The 18716-nt window shown below is 42.2% G+C and overlaps 1 protein-coding gene across 3 annotated transcripts in view; it reads right to left on the reverse strand.

Moving 5' to 3' along the window:
* Positions 1 to 469: 469 nt before the first annotated feature.
* Positions 470 to 18716, reverse strand: part of LOC137372585 (BMP/retinoic acid-inducible neural-specific protein 3-like) — a 199930-nt gene continuing 181683 nt past the window's right edge. For all 3 annotated transcript variants that reach the window (XM_068036523.1, XM_068036524.1, XM_068036522.1), the window contains exons 7-8: positions 16608 to 16830; positions 470 to 4183 (exon numbers count right to left, since the gene is read on the reverse strand). In XM_068036523.1, the coding sequence (XP_067892624.1) occupies positions 3070 to 4183; positions 16608 to 16830 (1337 nt within the window). In that variant the 3' untranslated portion in view covers positions 470 to 3069. The remainder of the gene's footprint in view (positions 4184 to 16607; positions 16831 to 18716) is intronic.

Genomic DNA, 18716 nt, shown 5'->3' on the forward strand with positions numbered 1-18716 from the left:
CTCTATGTAGAAGGTTGTTACAGCAGGGAATGCTTTGCCACAGGGAATGATTGAGGCAGAGACAATTGTATCTTTTAAGGGAACAAATAGATTAATGGTTGAAGCAAACCTTTATACAGGGCGATAGGAAGAGAGCAGGGCAGTCTCATTAGTGCTGCATTGAAATGAGCCAGCATAGGTGCAGGGGCTGAATGACCTCCCTCAGTATTATTCCATTTTATGGTTCTATATACACCATATATTGCACACTAGGGATATACTATACTGTACACTATTTGGATAGCGTATACTGTACAACATGTGATTATTTGTGCAGATCTTACTGGTAGTAACCCTTCCTCTGAAGGATCCATGCATAAGCTTAACATTCATACCAGGGCACAAGGAGACACAAACACACAACACATTCCCCAGGGTTCCAAATGTGGACTTTTCATCCAGATTTAATAATCAAAAATTAAATGCCCAAACTCTAGATAATACCGGCAATAAAACAAATACAGATGAGTTTCTGTACACTGTCCTTAATTTACAATGGAGCCAGAATCTGTCATTAGAAATATACAAAATGGCAGCACACTGGACCTTTAAACAGCATACTGCACCATTAAACAGCCACCTGACAATCGAGAACCCTTAAACAGAGATACAAATAATTTTTCACTTGGAATGAAAGTGGTATTCCATTTAGAGAGATTTCCATATTCCAAGTACCACAAATCCTTGAAAAGTCCTTGCTTTCAAAAGGGTGTTTTGGAGATTTAGGGCCCTGACATCAGAGCGAGTGCACATTATAAAATGTAGTGACATGGTGTGACAGCATTGTACATCAAAATCATCTAATTAGCAGAGAACCTCAGAGCGTTAGGCAATTTGCTATTCATTACCACATGCATAATCCTGATCTCTATCATAATAGGTGCCATTTCATTGAGATTGAACTAAAGTTTAGTTCAGGTTAAAGGGGCACAGCCATATTTTATTTTGTAGGGAGGGGGCAAGAGGGTGACTGAGCACAGCCTTGAAACTGAACAAGTCGAATGAGTTCTTGTCATCATCCATTTTGTTGTGATTCATATTTGTAAACACTTTTTTTTTCATTATGACATTGCCCCTTTAAAGCAGCCATTATTGGTTTGACTTTACCAAGCAATCTGCCATTGAACCTTTTCATCCATCCTGGGTGCAATAGACTACCATTAAACCTTACTGCACTGTCGCGCAATGACATCACCTCATGAACCGTCCCCTCTTTTCAGTCCTTCTCTCCTGTACTGCAACTGTTCGGTGGCTTCAAGCTGCTGCTGTTTTACCATTCTGTCATCACCTTCCATTCTAGTTCAGCAGCCTGGGAATGTCCTCGATTTACAGATGGATTTGGCTGACTAAAAATGGGCCATCCCTAGTGCCACACAACAGCAGCAACAACAAAATAAATATCCCACTTTTTAATCAAGTAGTAAAGTTTACTCTTTGGATCAGGGAAAACACAACATAGCAACAATAAAAAGATAAAGGATTTGTTTGATTTCTCATTTTGATTCAGATACATTTTGTCAGTTTGCTCCAGAGTGCTGTGACAACCAGTATCAACTGGGGGTCTGAGTGTGTGCAGGTATCCCATTCCTTTTATAAAAAAGAAACATTATCTCCAAGACAGCCCATTTGAACATCAGATCATAACACAGGCAAGTTAACATCCCAGCTTCCTTCATTGCCTCCAATCCGCAAAATTCACAAAAATAAGAAAACCCAAAAGGTCTTTTGCCCCATTCAAACTTGCCTTTCATGAACTGTTTAGAGCCTTTAATGTCTGAGTAAGATCATTTTAAGATAGTTGACAAAACAATCATAAGTAGATGAGGAGAATTTTTTTAATGCAGTGAGTTGATATGGTTGGGAATGCACTGCCCGAAAGGGAATTGGACATGTACTTGAAAAGGAAAATTTTGTAGGGCAATGGGGGAAGAGCAGGGGCATGTGACTAATTGGGGCACTCTTCAAAGAGCTGGCAAAGGCATGATAGGCTGAATGGCCTCCTGCTGAGCTGTATGATTCTATGAGTAGTTGAAGCTGTTAATAAGGTACAGCAATGCACTATTTGCACCTCTCCCTGCTTTGACCTACTTCCATTTGCATTCCATTGACTTCTTAATGAGCCATACTGCTTTTGTCACATTTACAATTTCTACAACATCTGTAAGATTCATCTTGTGCATTTAACCAGTTATTATAATGACCACACTTTTTGCTTCATATTCATAACCTGAGGCCAACATTAACAGGGTAGAGAATGATTAGTTTTCCCAAAATGATCTATGATTGCCCAGATGATAAATGGCCTGAGGCAGTCAACAGCTCCACACGCCTCAGGACCCCATTCCTGCCCAAAGGAAAAACACAAAAAGATGCCTTAGTGTTCAACTCCAGAGCACTTTGCATCAGGACTGGCCTCATCTAGAAATAGAAAACATGACTGAGCAACCACAGCACGCCAGACTTTCATATACAGTAAAAACAATGCCATTGAAAAATATTAGTCCCTCAACACCAATTATTAAAATAATTATACAATGAAAAGAAAATGTAACAGCTCACACCACTTTGTTTCTGTGCTGGTGTTTGCTACAGGAATATGGGTCAGGAAGATTAATACGGAGAGGGTGTCATTTCTAAGCACTCCATTGTTAAAGATAAAATAGACACAATGCATTACATCCCATCCCGGCTACTGTTCAATAAATGTTTGTTGTTCCCAACCGGGAGGAAGCACGGTGTAATATTCCACTTATGTCACCAGAGTCCTGGAAACAATATAAGACAGTCATGTTGGTTGGATATTCAGGCGCACGTTGAAGAAGTTTGTTAGAAAAAGGGCCTCTGGTCATCTGTTTGCTCCTGTGACTTGGTGCTTCCTGACATTAATGTACAGAATAAAGATTGGTGCTTGTTGAAGGTGGAAATCCAGAGTGAAATCAAACAAATTTCACACAAAAGAACACCAAAAAGAAAAATCCCCATTATCAACTCTGGTAGGCTCTTGCGTTGTGCTGGGAACATTGAGTAAGGTTAACTGCATAATTTGGTGGTTTCATTTTCGATAGAGTTGATGAGTTTGGCATTGAAGGCCTGAAGAGAGGCTTGAATTCTGACCACCTCACTGGTGGACAGCTTCAGGCGGTGGCGGAGCAAGCAGGTGAAAAGATCCAGGCGCTGGTGACCGTAGGGAGAGAGCCGGTTTACACGGTCCTGTATCTCCAGCAACTGCAGCAGGGCGGAATCCTGCGACCCCTGGGTGTATGGGTAGTCCAGCTGCAGGATCAGATCCCGAATGGCGTCTGGGTCAAAGTGCATGCTGTAACCAAACACCTGGGCATGACTGATCTTCATGTAGCCCAGGTTCCTGGAGGGGTCGATGAACTCCAGTGGTTCGTAGTACAGGGTATCATTACCGCTTGACTTGATGCGGCTCCTCAAGTAGATGTGGACGGTTTCAAAAAATGTCTTCCATTTGTTTCCCAGCATCAGGGTCCAGTTGTAACATTGCAGAGGCACATCCACTTTAGTCCTCTCCCAGTCTGGGTAGCTGTCCTCGTTTACTGGCATGAACCAGCTCTCTGAGTGACTGCCTCCAAAAGGATTCACGTAGATAGCCAGCACTGGCTCCAAGGTACTGTTTTTAGTCAAACAGATTTGTATCGTCATGCCTAAGATCATATGAACAAAGTTGGTCTTGTATTTGTTGCTCTTCAGGGTAAGTAGCATGCGCTTCCGCCAGGAGGGGTCGAACCAACTGTTGAGGCGCACGTCGTTGCTGATGAAGATGGCTGGTACGATTATCTTGCTGTCGCGTTTCTGCAGTAGGTACCTGATCTCCATATCCCGCAGGTCCTGCTCAGTCTCAAAGCCAATGTACTGCTCAGTGGGGTCAGCAACCTCTGGCCGGCAGATCCCTTGGCCCAGCATGTAGCCCACGTTGCATGCCCCACAGCGTGTGCGGTTGTCGGTCGCGCACATCATACAAGAGGTCCCCTCGCCGACCAAGCATGGAATGGCCTTCTGGCAGGTCACCTGGTCGTAGGGACAAGTGCAGCTTCGGGTCTCCTCTGAAAATACTCCAGCCAGGCCGTTGTCAGTGCAGTACAGGAAAGATTGAATGCGGTTGAGCCAATAGGTCATAGCCCTTCAGAGAAAAACAAAACCAAAACGACTATCTTATTAGAGTGGAAATGAAGACACTGGATTACTTCTCCTCCAAAGACTCAAAGAACTTTAACAAAAACAACTTGCAGTTATATAGTACCTTTATAGTAGTAATACATCCTAGCACTTCAGACAAAACTTGACACTGAGCCATATAAGGAGATATTGATGACCAAAAGCTTGGTCAAATAGGTAGGTTTTAAGGAATGTCTTAAAGGAAGAAAGAAAAATGGAGAGGTTCAGGGAGGAAATTCCAGAATTTAGGGATTAGGCAACTGAAGGCATGGTCGCCAAATGTGGAGCAATTAAAATCGGGGATGCAGAGACCAGAATTGGAGGAGCATCTTGAAGGGCTGAAGGAGATTAAAAATGATAAGGAGCGGTGAGGCCATGGAAGGATTTGAAAATGAGGAAGAGAATTTTTAAATTAAGATATTGCTTAACTGGGAGCTAATGTGACCCAGTGAGCACAGGGGTAATGGGTTAACAGAACTCAGTGTGAATTAGAATTTTGGATAACCTCAGGTTCACAAAGGGTAGAAAATGGGGGGGCCACCCAGCAGTGTGTTGGCATAGTTAAGAGTCCAGAGTAACAAAGACATGGATGAAGGTTTCAGCAACAGATGAGCTGAGGCAAGAGGCAAGGGCAGAGTTGGGCGATGTTATGAGAGGGAAATAGGCAACTTTAGTGTTGAAGCCGACATGTCGTCCTGGGGTCAAATTTTACCATGTTGTGAACAGTCTGGTTCAGGCTCACGTAGTTGCCAGGGAGAGGGTTGCAGTCAGTGGCTAGGAAATGGAGTTTGCTGCGGGATCGGAAACAATGGTTTTCGTCTTCCCAATATTTAGTTGGAAGAGATGTCTATTCATCCTGTACTGGATTTTGGATAAGCAGTGCGACAATTTAGAGATAGTGGAGAGGCCAAGAGAGGTGGTGGTGAGGGACAGCATGAAAGGAGTCCATTTGACCCATCATGCCTCCATCAGAGTTGCCTTTATTGACATTTATTTGTCAACTATACGCCCATTTTGCAAGTTTATTAATGTCTTCTTACATTTTATTGCAACTTCCTCATTATTAAATACAATCCCAATTTGGTCTTGTCTGCAAATTTTGAACTTGTATTTCTGATTCCTGAGTCCATATCTTTTATTTAAATAGTAAACAATAGTAATCCTAGCATTGATCCCTGTGGACCACCATTTCCTATCTTTTGCTAGAATGAGTAACTACCTTTAATTCCTACTCCCTGTTTTCTGTTTTGTAGCCAGCTTGTTGTCCATTCTGCTACTTGACCCCTAACTCAACATGTTCTGACCTTAGTCATGAGTCTACAATGTAGAATCTTATTGAAGGCCTTTTGAAAATCCAAATATATTATATCTATTGTATTACCCTTATCTACTCCGACTGAAAGAATTCAATAAGGTTGGTCAAGCATTTTGGAATCCATGCTGACTACTCCATGATATTTTCAGTTTCTAGATGTTCTTCTATTCCATCTTTGGGTGAAGATTCCATTATGTTTCCTTCCACTGACGTTAAGCTAATTGATCTATAGTTCCATGGAATTGTTTTATCTCCCTTTTCAGAAACAACATTAGTTGTCCGCCAGTCCTCCAGCACTATTCCCTCTTCTACAAAATAAAGTTTTGGAAGTGGATTGTTTGTTTAAGGTCACTTTCTTCAATGTGAAGCAAAATTCCCTTTAAAATTGTTGTGTGTGGCCCTTTATTTAGTGCGCGGCCCCTTTAAATTTTTTGTGTGGCTGCTCACGCACGCTACTTACCACAGAGCAAGGCCTGTGTAGTACCTTGCAGGCTTCTGCATGGCTGTGAACCCAAGCATCATAGCGGGAATATTGACTTGAAGTATGCCTGTAGTCAGCTTTACAGCAGAGCTCAGAGAAATCAGAATGCAATGAAACAGGTGCAGGATCCATATTCCCATTGGATATAGGAGTAGGAACCATGACCCTACAGAATAGTGGCCCAGGAAACACATCTCTGCAAGATGCAAGAGTGAAATCCGAACTCAATACTGGAGTAGCATCCAAATCCCTATAGGATGTGGGATTAAGATCCATAACACTATCCCTACAGACTCCAGGAGTCAGATCCACATCCCAACACAATACAGGGGTAGGATCCAGATCCTTACAGCTGTGGGACATAGTGCAAAGCAGAGACTGGCAGTCAATGGAAATGTAAAAACCGTGAAAGACTGAAACAATATTTAGGAAAGGTAAAAGTGCCTTTGACAGCTGCGGAGTGTTAAATAACCTTGATGTAACAATCCATTTTGTCGTACTCAGCAAAGCAAATCCTTGATGCACTGTATAAATGGCATGAAATCAATAGTCTTGCTGAGAGAGGTGATGAGGGTGGCTGGTGCTAGAAACAGAAATATTAGACTGTTAGAGTAAACTGTGCTGTTCCTTGTTTTGGGGCTAGCAGGTACAATGTTAGGGCAGTGCAGAGGAATATTTATCCTGTATCCGCTTCATGCTGTACCTGCCTTGGAAGTGCTCAACAGGACAGGTACATGAAGCTTTAGTCTGGATGTAGCGAGTGTTCTGTCTGACCTCCGCTTGATGCTAACACCTGGTGAAATGAATAGAAGTTGCCCTATTATCCAGGATTGACATCACCAACATCATGAGCAGAGAGAAACCCTGTCCCCATAAATAACCCTGTCCAACACACCTCAGTGCTCAGAAAGTAGGAAGCCACAGTAAGCTATTGAAAAGCAGGTCATGATAGCAGGTATGGTATCCAATTCTAGGCACCTCACTTTAGGAATGATTGAATACATTAGAGGGTGCAGAAAGATTTACGAGATTGGTTCCAGGGATGAGGAACTTCAGTTACGTGGATAGATTGGAGAAGCTGGGACTGTTCTCCTTTGAGAAGAGAAGGTTGAGAGGTGATTTCATGATTCAAAATCATGAAGGGTCTAGACAAAGTCTGTCAAGAGAAACTGTTCCCTTTGCCGGAGGGTTGAGAACCAGAGGACACCAATTCAAGGTGATTATCAAAAGAACCAAAGGCGACATGAGAAAAACACCTTTTTACACAGCAAGTGGTTAGGATCTGAAGGGCACTGCCTGAGACTGTGGTGGAGGCAAATTCAATGATGGCTTTCAAAAGGGAACTGCATAAGCACCTGAAGAGAAAAAAGAAATTGCCAGGCTACGGGGATAGGGCTGGGGAGTGGGGACTAGCTGATTCGTTGTTGCAGAGAGCTGGCACGGATACAATAGGCTGAATGGCCTCCTTCTGTGCTGTAACCATTCTATAATTCTAAGATGCTATGATAGTGAGGTGGGACACCATGAACCACGTACACCACCTTTCACATCATGTGATGAGGCCTAGGCCTACTAGAGGTTTTGTCTCATCACAGGTCAACATAGTTGAGCAGACTGCTCACCAGGCACAACAAAGAGGAAAAGCAAAACTATCACTCATACGCGTACATACCCGCAAACGACTCACACAAACACAGCTATAAACGTCCTCTCACAAGAACTACTCTCTCACTCTCACTTAGACTCTCCCCATTACACTGACTTAAATTCACAATTATACGTACACTTGCACGCTTTCACAGATGGGCCTACATGCAAATACACGAACACTCCTTCTTTCTTCATCTCACACACACACAAGCCCCCTTCCTCTCACACGAACACACTCATACACACATGCATGATTGCCAGCAAACTACTCAACCACGGGAACATCACAGCCAGTCCTGATTCTGTCCTTGCCTGACATCCATGCGTGGGCACTTTAAGCAGAGTGTGCAGCAATCTGGAGTGCAGAACCTTAATCAGTTTTGCTTTCCCTGTCCCAGGGCACTGAGGCTAACTGTGACAGCCTGGCTGAGATGAGCAAAGAATAAATCCAGTGAACGTCCTTGTCAGTGTGGCTCAGGGAGGGTGTGTTGGTGGAGGATCTCCGTCCTTTACAGAATCAGGTGGTGATTTAGAAATTAAAGGGAGTGGCCATGAGAAGAGGCCCTGAAGAGCGAGACCCAATAGTCGTTGTGACAAATCCTGATCTGGGCATTCTTCTGCTTCTCTGGTAAATTGATCTTCCTCAATTGGTGCTAAAATAAAAGTGGGAATTTTATTTGTGGCTTATCAAAGAGCGAGGAGTAGAACAATAAGGAAGTGATTGATATAATTAAAGTGACAGAGCAGCTATACAATATTTCCATCGCTGGTTATGTTTTGTTTAGTTGAAACCATACTATAGATGACAATGCTTATAATCAAAATGCTGGGATGATGGAGTATATATAATGCAGAATAGCACCATTTGAAACAAAGATGATACAAATGGCACTGCATTCAAATTAAAATAGCATGACTTTACAATTAATATAATCCAAATTTATAGTTATTTACAATCTCTTTAAAAAAACAGTAATGTTTAATTAAATTGATTACAGAGTGTACAGATTAGCAGAAAGCGGCACTCAGATCGTAGAACAGCCACCATGGGCAGAGTGCAACTGAGCTCTGATCTACAGGCCATCAAGTGAGCTGGCAGACAAAAAAATTCAATGAAGTATCTAAAAAAATAAAATGATCAAAATAAGTCTTAATCTTTCCAAGAACCACAGAAATCTATGTTACAGAAAGAGGCCATTCAAATTCAGGATGATTGTGTTGGCTCTTTGCTGGAGTAATCCAAATTAATCCCACTGCCCGCTTTCTCCCCGTAACCTTGTATGTCTCTCTGCTTCAAATATTTATTCAATTTTGCTTTAAAAGATGCAATGGTCTATGTCTCAACCACTCCCTGTGGCAAAGCATTCCATGCTCCAACAATTCTTTGTCTAAAAAAATTGTGCTTCACTTCTCTCTACTCCTTCTCTGTCACAATTTTAAATTGATGACCTCTGGTCATTGACTCCTTAACCGGAGGAAATAGTCTTTTCCCATTCAATCTATCAAAATGCTTCATGATCACAAAAATCTCTTTGCCCTCTCTGCTCCAGTGGATTTAGTCCCAGCATAGAGTCATTACGGCACAGATGAAGGCTATTTGGCCCATTGAGTTGATGCCAGCTCTCTGTAGAGCAATCAAATCAATCCCATTCCCTGGTGTATCCCCATAGCTCTGCAAGTTTATTTCCCTCAAGTGCCCATCCAATTTCCTTTTGAAATCACTCATTGACTCCTCTTTCACCACCTTTTCACCAGGTCATTACCACTCACTGCATATAAAAGTTCTCTCACATATCACCCCCGCATCTCTTGACCAAAACCTTAAATCTGTGTCCCATAGTCCTTGTACCATCAGCTAATGGGAATAACTTTTCTTTATCCATCTTATCTAAACCTGTCATAATCTTGCAGACCTCTATCAAATCTCCCCTCAATCTCCTCTGCTCCAAAGAGAACACCACCAGCTTCTCCAACGTAATCCTGTAGCCAAAATCCCTTATCCCTGGAACAATTCTGGTAAATCTCTGTGTCCTTTCAAGGACCCTCACATTCTTCCTAAAGTGTGACGAACAGACTGAATGCAATACTCAAGTTGTGGCCTAACCAGAACTTTATAAAGGCTCAGCATAATTTCCCTGATTTTGTACTCAATACCTCTATTTATGAAGCCCAAGATCCCATATGCTTTGTTAACTGCTCTCTCAATATGGCCTGCCAGCTTCAAAGATCTATGCACATGAACCCTCAGGTCCCTCTGTATTAAATTCCATCTGCCACTTGCCATCCCATTCTGCTAGCCTATCTATGCCCTGTTACAGTTGATTGTTCTCATATTCACTGTCTGCCACCGCTCCAAGTTTGGTATCATTGGTAAATTTTGAAATTTTACTCTTGTTTTCCAAGATATAAGACATTTATCTATCACAAAAAAAGCAGTGGTCCAAGCACTGACCCTTGGGGAACATCACTGTCTACCAGCCTCCAGTCTGAAAAACAACCATTTACCACGACATTGTGTTTTCTATCCTTAAGCCAATTTTTTTATCCAAGCATCTCAAATCTGTCCTCCATAGCTTCAGTTTCTCAATCCTGGTATTATTCTACCCTGGATCATTCTGCATTACATACTCACTTTGTATGTCAGCTGTTCTCAGTTGGTAGCACTCTTGCCTCTGAGACAGAATGCTGTTGGTTGCAGTCCCACTCCAGGACTTGAGCACAAAAATCAAGGTTGACATTCCAATGCAGAACTGAGGGAGTGCTGCATTGTTGGAGGTGTCACCTTTCGGAAGATATGTTAAACCGAGGCCCCATCTGTAATCGTGGATGTAAGAGTAGGTGAGTTAGCCTGGTGTCCTGGCAAATATTTGTCTCCCTACCAACATCACAAAAATAGATGATCTGGTCATTATCACATGGCTGTTTCTGGGCTTTGCTATATGCAAATTGGCTGCCACATTTCCTACATTTCAACTGTCTGTAAAGTGCTTTGGGATGTTTTGTGGTCATGAATTGTACGATATAAATCCAAGTGTTTATTTTTCACTGTAACTTTAATGTCCTTTCTATAATGGAGTGTCCAACACTACACACTGGCCTAGCCATTGCCATGTACAAATTTATCCTCACCCTTTTGCCCTTGTACTCCAAGCTCCTATTTATTGAGACCAAACTTTAAAAAAAAAAAATAGTTTTATCTTCCTGCACTCAGACATTCACCTTCCTGGCAGCTGCCCCTGTGTTTTTGCTATCTCAGATGCCCTCACCCCATCTTCCCAGGATTCCAAAGACTGTACCTGGTACTGCTGCTGCACAGTGGTCCTCACCCTTAGGCCTGCATCTCCCTGACCCAAACAATGTGGCCTCCTCTGCCTTACATCATGGAGAAGCACATTCATTGCTTCTTCACTGAACGGAGTTGCTGGGTTGGGGGGAAGGGGAGGGGGAGGATAAGAACTGGGGCTCCCTGTCCTGGTGCAGGCCTTACGGACCTTGTTGAAGTAAGTAGGTGGAAGCAGCACTGATAAAAAGAAAATTGATGGTGCAACTCCTTTAAGCTGCTGCAGGTCTTTAAATCCTGCATAAGAACTCAAATTTCTGCCTCTTAAATAGCAACGCTTAGTTAGAGGTGGTGCAATATCCGAGAGCTCACCAAGCATGCTAAAATTAGGCTTAACAACAATGACTACTTGCATTTATATAGTGCCTTTCACGCAGTAAAAAGTGTCCCAAGGCACTTTGCAGGACTACCAAAGCAAATGAAGAGATATTAGGACAGACGATTGAAAGCTCGGTCAAAGAGGTAGGTTTTAAGGAGAGACCTAAAGGAGGACATAGAGGTAGAAAGACAGAGATGTTTAGGGACGGGATTCCAGAGTTTAGAACTGAGACAGCTGAAGGCACGGTTGCCAATGGTGGAGTGATGAAAATCGAGAATGCGTAAGAGAGATTTCAGAGGCACAGAGGGTTATAGGGCTGGAGGAGGTTACAGAGATAAGGAGGGGTGAGGCCATGGATAGATTTGAACACGTGGATGAGAATTGTAAAATTGAACCTTTGTTGGACCAGCAGCCAATGTAGGTCAGCAGACTCAGGGGTGATGGGTGAATGGGACTAGGTACAAATTAGAATAAGGGTTTTGGATGAGCATAAGCTTATGGCGGGTGGAAGGTACAAGACCAGACAGGAGGGCATTGGAATATTCAAATCTAGAGGTAACGAAGGCATGGATGAGGGTTTCTGCAAATTTGTTGGAACTAGCCCACTTCTCATTCAGTTCAAACTGGAGAGGGGAATGTGCAGGGGAGAATCCTGATCCACATGCTAATCTGCCAGGTTTTCACTCCAACAGGAAGTCTTTCCCGTCACCTGCAAAATAGGTAATGAGAGAAAACAAAACAAAGAGAAGAAAGCAAAAAACCCATACTGGGCCACATTTTGCTGGAGCAGCACATCTAATTGTTCTGGTCCAGAAAGCCAGTTGGTGAAGGATGATACTGGGGCCAATCTTTACTCAGTGTTATATTTAGAGTGAAACATTACAAGCATTCATACACCTCCTAACTCAACTCCCCACAGTTTCAGTAAGTGTCTACATATATGTGCTCAAATAAGACCCCCAGTTAATGCCATCCACCTGCATATAATTAAACACAGTTGATATACAATTAACACTAGTTGAATCTGCCATTAGTTAGTTTTGTCCCTGTACTCTTCAGATAAGAAAAAAAGTGTTGCCCATAAAGTTGCTGAAAATGTGAGCTACTAACAGCAGAGTGAAGGAAACAGGGCAACTGGGACCTGAGTGAGCTGGGCAACCAATAGCATATCTCCTTAACCAATGAGATTTAAGGAGATATACAGCACAATGACTGAGGAAGGGATGGGCATTAAAGGTGGTGAATCTAATGTCAAATCAGGTACAAATGAAGAGAGAAGAAAAATTGGATTAAATGAGGTAGAAAAAAAGGGACTGGAAGAAAATAAAACATTTTAAATTTGACATTTTAAAAATTTACCGGAAAAAATTAAAACCTAAAGGAATAAGTCTCCACACCTGTAATAGTTCATTTTTCGTGCCAGAGGTTGATTGGCAGTCATTAACAATTATCATGTCATGCAAAGGGTACTTCCACTGCTAATTACTAGTCTTAATTATCTGTGACATGTCTAGTTCATATCTACCCTGCTCATATAGAAACTTCATGCTATTCAATATATTTCAATAACGAGGCAGGCATTTTCACAAAGCTCAAACCACAGCAGCACAAATTGGACAGCAACTTTTGGATATTCATATTTAATTGTGCCTCCGCTCCTTGCCTGAAGTTGCTGTACCCTTTACACATAAATAACGGTTAATGCCATTAGCCTCACCATTATCTTGACAGCAAATTTTGTCCTACTATGTAAAGCCTGCAGGGAGAACTAAAGGAGTATAATAAAATAATAACAGGTGTTTATAAATGTGCTCGGGGAGGGATATAGTGAGAAGCGTTTAGCACAGTAATGAACATTTCTCAGTCTCACATAGCAAATAAGTGGTTAGGGACAACATCAAAGATAAAAGCGGTGGAATAATTGAGAATTAAGGCAAAACAGTTGAATCACTGAGCTATTACTTTCTGGAAATGTTCACGAAGGAAGATATGAGCATCCTAAGAATATTCTGAAATTGGTGAAGATGGCGCACTTAATAAGTAAGATGAACTTTAGTATTTCCTGGGCCAGGCATCAAAGGAGATTATGAAGGGCACTAGAGAGAGTAATGAAGGTTCATTCAGTTGTGGAGAGGTTCTGCAGGGTTGAAGCAATCAATTGTAGCACCTGCATCGACATAAGAGACAAATGTGACGTAGGCAAGTGCAGGGCAATGAACTCTACCTCAGAAATTGTGAAAAGCATCCAGCAAATAGGGAGTGATAGCTTATTAACTAAATATTGTCAGGCAGTCAGGAGAAGAAACTTCCACTAGACAAATCTCAACACCTTCAAGGATGCTAGAAATGAAGTAGATACTGGAAATCCCTTTGATTTGAAAAGCATGAAAAGCTTTTAATAAAACTAAAATCTGAAGGAATCCCGCATAGAATGTGGGACAGGATCAGTGTTAGACTGAGGGAGGTGCTGAGTGGGGTATCATTGGGGTCAGCATTAGCTAGTTGCTGGGCTACGTTAGCTGGTTGCTAGGTTGCATGAGCTGAAGTACCAGGTGAGCCTGATGGACCTTATGGTTTTTTTCCTTATCCTAGATTTTTTTCTTGCACGCCATTATTTTTCCATACATATTTACATTACCTTATTCACTTGGCCCTCAATTTATCTGAATATCGTAAGAACATAATTAGATACATACACCCCTCATACAATGCCAGGTGGGCTCAATCCTGTTACCAGACATATAGCCCTCTGGAGCATTGTCACTGGTCCTTTCTCACATGTTTCTCAGGCAGGTTAGCAGTTTTATGGGGGCTTTTCCACAAAGGTCAAGCAAAATCTCTCACCATCATTTGCAAACTTCTCAAGTACATGAGGCTTGGTAATTGTTACTTTCCTTTTCCTCCTGCATGAAACCTCTAACCAGAAAGAACTCAAATAAAATCCATCTCTATATTTTCGGGAGTTGGTATCTATTGAGATAATCAGAAATATTAAGCTGCAGGTAGGCAAGCTTATGTTCTTGCCCACAGCAAAATGCACCATTGGGCAGATAAGAAGCAGCCTTTCCACTTCCAGCTGGGAGATTTACACAGAGTGTGTGTGGTCGTGCATCACAATCAATGGGATGGAAAGCCTGGCTCCAGGAATCAGTAAAAACAGATTGAATCGTTCATCGGTAAGCAGAGTTTCTATAGAAAACTTATGTTTTTTTTACCTGCCATTCAGTAATTAATCTGACTATAATTATAACTGTACAGCCCGGTAATCAATCAACAGGGAGTATTATCACTGTGCCAACTTATAGTGAGTAGGTTGGGAGTGTTTTCATAGAATACTGGCACTAACTGTTTTACTGACTAATCTGTGTCTACAGACAAGGATTGCCAACTGTATTGGTCAATTAGTGGGAAATCATTCTCTAGATACAATGTTTCCTTACAGGTGCCTACTTGGCATGATGTGGGATTGGCAGGCCTGGATTCTGCTGCTGGGTTGAAAGGAGATCGGTTCCAATGTGCCACTGGCACAGATTTCTCATCATGCCAGCTCAATGTTACTTGCTGCGAGCGATGTTTCCATTAGTGTCAAAAGCGCAAGGTTGAATTTTAATATCCGCAGAGAGTTGGGTTAAAATTGACCAGGGAACATGTTGAGCTGAGTGCAGTTGTGATGAAGGGAATGGGAAGTCAGATGGTGTCAGTCTACCTCATCCAGGTGCTCTCACACTGTCTAAATTAGATTTAGTTCATATGCATTTTTGAGTTGATGCAAGGCCAGAACCACTTTGTTTTGGTGCAAAGCAATACAATAGAAGACCTATGTTCCTGTCCCACTCAATAATTAGACAGAGTGGAGTGGGGTTCAGAGGTGGTGAATGGTGACTTCTTTAATGTTGCAATGATTGTTCATGTGAGCTCCCCAGCTCAGGGATGGAAATCTCTGGCAAAACAATTTCAGGTCTGACCAAGATAGCTCTTTCCGATGCCAACTCTGACACTATTTCCCCTTGTTCCCAGCTGATATTCTGGAGGTGCTGACTCTTGTCTGGTGTAAGGTTCCTCAAGAGTTAAGCCACTCTCCTGTATCTCACCCAGGTGACAGTTCTTCATGGGTGAGCCAAGATGGTGAATGTTGGAGGGCATTTTCCATTCACACTTTCTGGCAAGTGAACTTGGGTAGCAATCAGGTGTGAGAGCCCTGGCTAATTTTCTGCTGCTGAACACAGTGACACTGAGTCTAATTATATCAATCCTGCCCCTCCATTGCCAACCCAAGTGAGATCAACAAACTGCACACGTCAGCAAACCCCATATATTCCTCACCTGTATGTTCAGTTCCACTTTAAATAGTGTAATTACTGAGCTAGTGGAGAATATTAAAATTTGAACTTCTGAAAATTTTCATTAATTGAATTGTAACTCCAAATTCCATGGCAATGCCCCAACTGTAAGGAAATGGTTAATTCTTAACTATTTCTTTGGCCTGTTAAATACGTTTCTGTTAAAATAACAGTTTAAATTAAAATTAGCTTTAGCTGATAACCAGTTCATATAGGAATACAGGAATGGGAGCGGGTCATTCAGCCTCTCAAGACAGTTTTGCCAATAACACATTACTGCACAGACACAGAACAAGAAGGACAATTTTTGATATTAAGAGATTCAACAAGGCAAAAAACTTTGTTAGCTGCAGCCCTGAAACTGGCACCTGCCATAGATCTGGAAACATATGGGAGTGAGAGTCATGTTATGGGGTGTGATCTTTGTTAAAACTTTAGTCCAGCTAATTAGATGAGGAAATGCTGTGAAACATGTGGATTCCCACGCAGTCTGAGTGAAAGAAAGATGTATATAGAGGATAGTTAGAATAGATACTTCAGCATTTGACAAGGCTTGGCAAGCCCAATCCTTTGAGCTTGAAACTTGTGATGCGGTGAATTCTCCGGTAATTTGTTTTACTGTGTCTCAAGTATATTTGTAAATATTAATAATAGTTATTATTGAATATTTCTGATTGTTGGAATTCATAGTTATCATTGTATGCTTAATTCCTATGAAAGCCAATAAATGCCTTTGAACTCTGTTAGCTTGTACACTAACATAACCTTAAAAGAACATCCGTTCCCTCATACCAACCATACATTCCCAATGGCCTAGCTACATATTACACCAACCATACATCATACTGAAGTACCGAGCCCTACCCCTCAGGTTTCAATAATGAGTCAAGAGTGGACACAAGAGTATTTTAGTCACTACATGTCGCTGTGTGAATATCCTGTACCTTTCTTTGGGGAGGACGAATTTCGGTTGTTTCTGGCATCGCTTACTTAGGCTGAAGAGTTTACGGACGGTCTTTTGCGCCTTGCTGAAGAGCACCTTCAGGCTGGCCTCCAGCTGCTCGTAGCGATGCTGGAGGCTGAAGTCCATCGTCCACAGCTGCAGGACGGTCGAAGAGTTCAGGAAATACTCGGACGGCAGCTTCTTCAGAAAAATCTTTAACTCATCTGTTTGAAGGAGCAGATAAAGCATGGATTACCCAAAGAGCAACAATCCAAGAGAATGTCCATTCCGTAAAAGAACATGTACTGTGTGAATAAATATAGGGGTGTCAATATTGTTTTCCAAAAATTGGGGAAATTTTGGGGGATTGAAACAAAGAAATTGCAAACTAAGTGGTGGGACCCTACATTTTTGAAATGAAAAACTTGCTTCCAATTGTAACATTCTTTCAATCATGATCCTTGAAGTGTCAGGATGGCTCAGTTAAGAGCCGTGCAGGCCTGAGATTGTGCCAACTGGCAGCACCCTGAGGATCTGATTCACATATCAACATTCGAGGAACCACAGAAACTTTTCCCCTTTCTCTCCCATGCCGCTCCGCCAAGAACGCTGCCGGCTACGGAAAAGAGCACAGTTGCTGCATGGTGAGGCTGGAATTCTTGCAAGAATAGGAGTTCTGGCCTGCCAAATGCAGCAGTCGGTCTCATGACGAATAGCAGCAGCTTTTAATTGGGAGCTGTGGTAAGAGGAGAGAGATGACTGGGGGTGAGGGAAATGGGGAGGAGATGACAGGTCACAAGATGGCAGGAGGGGGGAGGGACATGGTGAGGGAAGAGGGAGACGGCTGGGGGAGGAGGGAGATGGGTGGGAGGGGAGACAGATGGCAGGGGAGGGAGATAGCTGGGGGAGGAGAGAGACGGCTGGGGGAGGAGGGAGATGGGTGGGAGGGGAGAGAGATGGCAGGGAAGGGAGATAACTGGTGGAGAAGAAAGACGGTTGTGGAGGGAGGGAGATCACAAGGGGGATGGCAATGGTTAGGAAGAGATACAATGAGGAGGAAAGGGAGATAGGAACATAGGAGCAGGAGTCGGACATTCAGCCCATCGCAGATGGCGAGGAGGAGGAAGATTTCTGGGGGGATACAGATAGATATGAGGAATGCTTTGGCTGTTTAAGATGTATGCAAAAAATAGCTGCACCAATAGAAAAATGTTTGTATGGATGTAGCGTGTAATCTGGTGGATGCAAAAATAGAAGATTTATGTAAATTAGGTTATAGTTATCTACATAACAACAGTGATTACGCATCAAAAGTATATTTAAAGGCTGAAAAGTGCTTTGATGTATCCCGAGGATGTGAAAGGCACTTCATCAATGCAAATTCTTATTTTCTTTCCATTATATCTGTCATGATTGCAGAGAGAACATACTGCAGGAATCAATTTCCAGATACCAACTTCACCTGCGTCAATCCCCACTGTTCTTACATTTGAAGAGAAAACTCCCATGTAATTGGAAGGCAGAGGGTGGAAGGAGTGGATATGACACTGATGCTGTATGTGCAAACTACCGTCAATCTCTTTAAAAGGGAAAATTTGAAAAGGGTGGGGTCTATAGAAATGAGGAAAAAAGCAGAGCTCTTCCAATGCACTCAGTCGTTCAATATTCTGTCACATGACAACCTTCACATATTGCTTGAACAAATATGCTTCCATAGGGTGAAGACTAAAGGGAAAATGAAAAAATAGAAGAGAAGATGCATTTATCCAGATAATTTGAGAAGTGATGTGACATCTGGTTTTAAAAGCCTGCAAATTGTAACTGTTTTAAGCATAAACTGATGGTGCTTTTGGACAAGGTAACAAATTAGCTCATAGTGAAAGTCAAAGAAATAAAGTAAGGAGCAATTAACAAAATTACTAGGCTTCAGGCTGAGAATGTCATATTCTCAGGAACAGTGATCGGCACATTACTTAGAACACACATATAATCTCTCCATGATCTTTTTCCTGCTGTAGTGCAGGTGGTTTGTAGATGACATGGGAATTACACTAAGTTTGCTGAGCATTTTATAATAGAAAAGGAGATAAATTTTGGGAAGGATAGACAA

This window comes from Heterodontus francisci, chromosome 8, assembly GCF_036365525.1.
Source record: "Heterodontus francisci isolate sHetFra1 chromosome 8, sHetFra1.hap1, whole genome shotgun sequence".
Classification (NCBI taxonomy): Eukaryota; Metazoa; Chordata; class Chondrichthyes; order Heterodontiformes; family Heterodontidae; genus Heterodontus; species Heterodontus francisci.